General features: G+C 33.3%; 1 protein-coding gene across 1 annotated transcript; it reads left to right on the forward strand.

The window, feature by feature from the left end:
• The first annotated feature begins 1191 nt into the window (after positions 1-1191).
• Positions 1192-2455, forward strand: LOC106313499 (membrane steroid-binding protein 1). Its single transcript, XM_013751311.1, has 2 exons — positions 1192-1610; positions 2003-2455. Exons 1-2 carry the CDS (start codon positions 1291-1293, stop codon positions 2337-2339), a joined length of 657 nt encoding a protein of 218 aa, XP_013606765.1. The 5' UTR covers positions 1192-1290; the 3' UTR covers positions 2340-2455.
• The last annotated feature ends 1944 nt before the right edge of the window (positions 2456-4399 follow it).

A 4399-nucleotide genomic window follows, 5' to 3' on the forward strand; every position in this document is an offset into this window, starting at 1 on the left:
ATTATTAAAAATCCGGCGCTGTTTTGGGATAAAGTCAAAATTGGGAAGATTATGAGAGCATGTATCATACTCCATAATATGATAGTTGAAGATGAACGAGACGGATACAGTCTAGTTGATGTTTCAGAGTTCCAACACGGAGAAGACCACGGGAATTCACATGTTGATTTCACGTATTCTACAGATATCCCTTCAAACATCACAAATATGATGGACGCTCGTTCAAGAATTCGAAATAGGCAAATGCATCAACAACTAAAAGATGATTTGGTCGAACATATATGACATAGATTTGGACATGGTGACGACAACAACTGATCTCGGATGCTTTTTTCGAATAATTATCGTTATTTTAATAATCTTTTTTTTTCATGTTTTTATTTACAAATCCATGTTTAAATGTAATATTTTAAATGTTTTATTTAAAAAAAAATTTTAAAATACAAAAATATTAATTTATTTTTTAAGAATCCAAAATAAGAGTCTTGCAATGGATACATAAAAGTGTCAAAGTTCTTATCTTAATCTCTTAAACACCTTTACTCCTTAAATATTACTAAAAACAATTAAGAGTCCTCTTAAGGAGTTTTAGGATAAAGGTGCTCTAATGTTAGTTTTGATTTATCGGGTGATGGCTTTTTATATTTTGATGATTTTTCTAATATTCAGTTTTGGAAAAAACTATAAGAAGAGGTTGGGGGATTGAGTGATGTCAGTAACAATGTTGGTGTTAATTTTTTTTTTATATTTTAAAGCAGGGTTGTTGTGATTTACATATTTTATTAGATTTTTTTTTGAAAAAGTAATAAAATATTGACAAAAAAGTAATGAAAAAATCATTCATATTTACTGTGTTGTTATTCTAAATAATATTTTTTCAATATATATAATAGTTTTTTTTCAAAATACGATAAATCTTTTATATATTTATCTAGTAAAAAATATAATTATGAACAAAAAAAATAAGTGGTTTTATAATTACAAATATTTAAAGATTTTCATTACCTAGAGTTACATTTTTATAAAATTAAAAAATATTTTCAATAAAAATAAAACAAGAGTTTAATATTGGTTATATTTACGCAAAACACCTAGTACAGTATGTTTACGGCAAAAAAAAAAAAAAAAGGAATATCAACTCGAGAAAAATGTTAAATGGTAAAGTGTTGGGTACCAAAAAAAAAAGAAAAAGGTAAAGTGAGAAAATAAATCTGACTTTACATAGAAAGACGAAAGTGCGAAAACCTTTTCAACATCAATCTTCTTCCTTCTTCTCTCCAAGCCAAAACCATGGCGCTACTACTATGGCAAACGCTAAAAGAAGCGATACATGCTTACACAGGTCTCTCCCCGGTGGTCTTCTTCACCGCCCTCGCTCTCGCCTTCGCCATTTACCAAGTCGTCTCAGGCTGGTTCGCTTCGCCTTTCGATGATGTTCGCCGACATCAGAGGGCTAGATCGTCGGCTGCAGAGGAAGCACCACCGATTCCTCAGCCTGTTCAGGTCGGCGAGATCACAGAGGAGGAACTTAAGCAGTACGATGGCTCCGATCCTCAAAAGCCCCTTCTTATGGCCATCAAACATCAGATCTATGACGTAACACAAAGCAGGTGAATTTCTTTAAATTTGACCAATGAACACAAACATTAGGTTTCTCCTTTCTGTAATTTTGTATTGGTCCTGTAAGAACTTGGACTTGCATAAATTTAAACCCTAACGAGTAGTTTAATTTAGAGTACTACTTGCGAACTTGATTCAATCCTAGGCTGGAAATTTCTGGGTATTTGAAGATTTGTTTGGTATAGTAAAGATTTATCTTTTTTCTAAATTCATATTAATGTTTTTGGATAGAGTATTGTTGTTGATGTCTGCTGGGGATTTGGATTTCTCAAAACTCTTAACTCATGTTCGAACTTTTGATTTAATCTTAAGACTGATTTGTTTTGTTTTATATGTGCTGTGTTTGTAATGAAAGGGTATCCATTTCTGTGTTGGTTTATAGGATGTTCTATGGACCAGGAGGGCCATATGCTTTGTTTGCAGGGAAAGACGCAAGCCGAGCTCTTGCAAAGATGTCGTTTGAGGAGAAAGATCTGACTTGGGATATCTCTGGTCTTGGTCCCTTTGAGCTTGAAGCTCTTCAGGACTGGGAGTACAAGTTCAACAGCAAGTATGCCACTGTTGGCACTGTCAAAGTGACCGTTTCAGAAGCTGAAACTGCATCCGTGTCTGAACCCGCAGAGACTGATGACGGAGACGCTCATGTAACCAAGCAAGAGCCGACAGTTGTGGATAAGAATCTTGAGACTCCTGCTGAGAGTGATGTGAAGAACGAGTAGATTCTGTTTCCATGATTTACTCTGATGATGTTGAAGTTTCAATGATATAATCTTTGTTTCATTACCTCAAAAACCAAGTTTGCTGGTTAATAAAGTATTTATAAAATGCTCGATCACATGGTGTTCGAATATTGCATTGCAAGATTACAAGGTGGTGGACATATATGCTTTGTTTGCAGGGAAAGATGCAAACCGTGATCTTGCAAAGATGAAGAAAAATATTTGACGTAATTGAGATATGTATCTCCGGTTTTTCTCCTTTATTCATTTCAGGACTGGAAGTACAATCATGAGCAAGTATGTCAAGGTTGGTGATTCAGCATCTTCTCTACTATTGGCGGCAACATGATAATTATTCAAATTATATAAACAGAGCTTACGCTCTCATATTAATCAGACTTTTGATAAGAAACTTAAAGTTTTGCTTCTTCATTGTTTGATTCATTAAATTCATCTCTCAAGAAGTTCGTTTCAAAGAAGCTATAGCGAGAAACTTTTTGATCAATCCAAGAACAGGTTTCTAAAACCCTAAATGTTCTTTGTGGACCGTTCAACTTATCATACGCTGCGCCAAGTTAGTATCAGAGCTTTGCTACGTTCCAAAACTCGCTACGCCTACTACGATGATTCGTAACGATGCCCCTACCACCCAAAAATCTATTGCCGACCTTCAAGCTCAAATCACGGCTCTTGTGACTGTTGTGACTAATCTAACGAAACAACGAACGACCCCTGCAATTCGCCGGTGATGCACTGACAATGATTACAATGACAATGGTGTTGAGGAAGAAGACGATAAATTTTTTACATGTCATTTCTATAGTCCAATATATGACAGGTACGACACAGACGATGATGATGATGTTGATAAGGAAGAACACACATCAGAAGACATCTTCACTAATTGGAACGGCGATCCAATATACAATGAGTTTGATGATGAGAACATAGAACTTGCAGAAACTGAATTTGCCCCAAATTTTTGGATTCTGCTTTTAAAATCAACGAGAAGTAAGATCTCAAAGAAGAGCTAGAAAAGCAACGCATAATTCTCAAAGGATAAATTATCCTTTGTGGAAAAAGGAAGAGTCAGTAGTTTTTTACCTTATTATGGCACGGTGAAAGATCTCAATTATGAGAAACAAGTGAAATTTTATTTTTCTTGTCATTATGGACAGAGGAAGAGTTAGTAGTTTTACTTTATTATGGAACTAGGAAAGGTCCGCGCTGCGCCCGGGATTTGATGAATCGGTTTTTATAAAATATACAATTTTGTGTAAATTTTATTTTATGTTAAGTTGGGTGAGACTTTGATTATGTTGTCTACATAAAATTTCAATTATATAACTAAAATTGATCGAATTCTTAGTTTATTTTCTGTTTTAGTCATGAATCGTAAGCTTTTATAGTTTTTAATACATAAATCAATCGATTCGATCAAAAGAGAATAAGATCGTGCTTCTAATACCATTGTATCCTTATTTTTTTGGGAGGATTTATAAAATAGTGGACAATGAAATTTTTATTTAGAAAAACTCTTTGCCAGAGTTATTATAGTTGTTTTGTGAATGCTAGTAATTCATATTATTAGTAACCGTTATTGTTTTTTCTGCCTTCCTTTGTTTATTCTGTGTGATATTTTTTTGTTATATTTGCTTGTATATTAGTATTAATCGTACTAATAAGTTTATAATGAAGAAAAGATGGAAAATAAGAAATAAAGAGAAAAGGCAAAAATGCGACAATTGTATTATTTTAAATGGTTATAAACCGAGTACAACTTCTTGTACCTGATAATGGAAAACATTGTGACTAAAAAATTGTTTCTCAACATGTAGGGCATTTATGTTCATTCAGATCCAGTCAATTATGCATTGGTGATGATAGGTATGGTTGCATTTCAATGAATTTATAACCTCGCCTATTATAATTTTGTCAATGCATATGCAACATTGATCTTCTTCCGCCGTTGAAGGTGCTCTTCTTTCAGAATTATGGTGTTCAAACAAAATTAACAATAATTATATATGGTAACTAAATTTTTTTTGAACTTAAAATAA

This window comes from Brassica oleracea, chromosome C9 (genome assembly GCF_000695525.1).
Source record: "Brassica oleracea var. oleracea cultivar TO1000 chromosome C9, BOL, whole genome shotgun sequence".
NCBI classification, from domain to species: Eukaryota; Viridiplantae; Streptophyta; class Magnoliopsida; order Brassicales; family Brassicaceae; genus Brassica; species Brassica oleracea.

Bases quoted from the DNA above. Each gene is read 5' to 3' on its own strand.
- LOC106313499 (XM_013751311.1), top strand. From the start codon at position 1,291: ATGGCGCTACTACTATGGCAAACGCTAAAAGAAGCGATACATGCTTAC. The intron at 1,611-2,002 runs GTGAATTTCTTT...GTTGGTTTATAG, and splicing joins TATGACGTAACACAAAGCAG to GATGTTCTATGGACCAGGAG.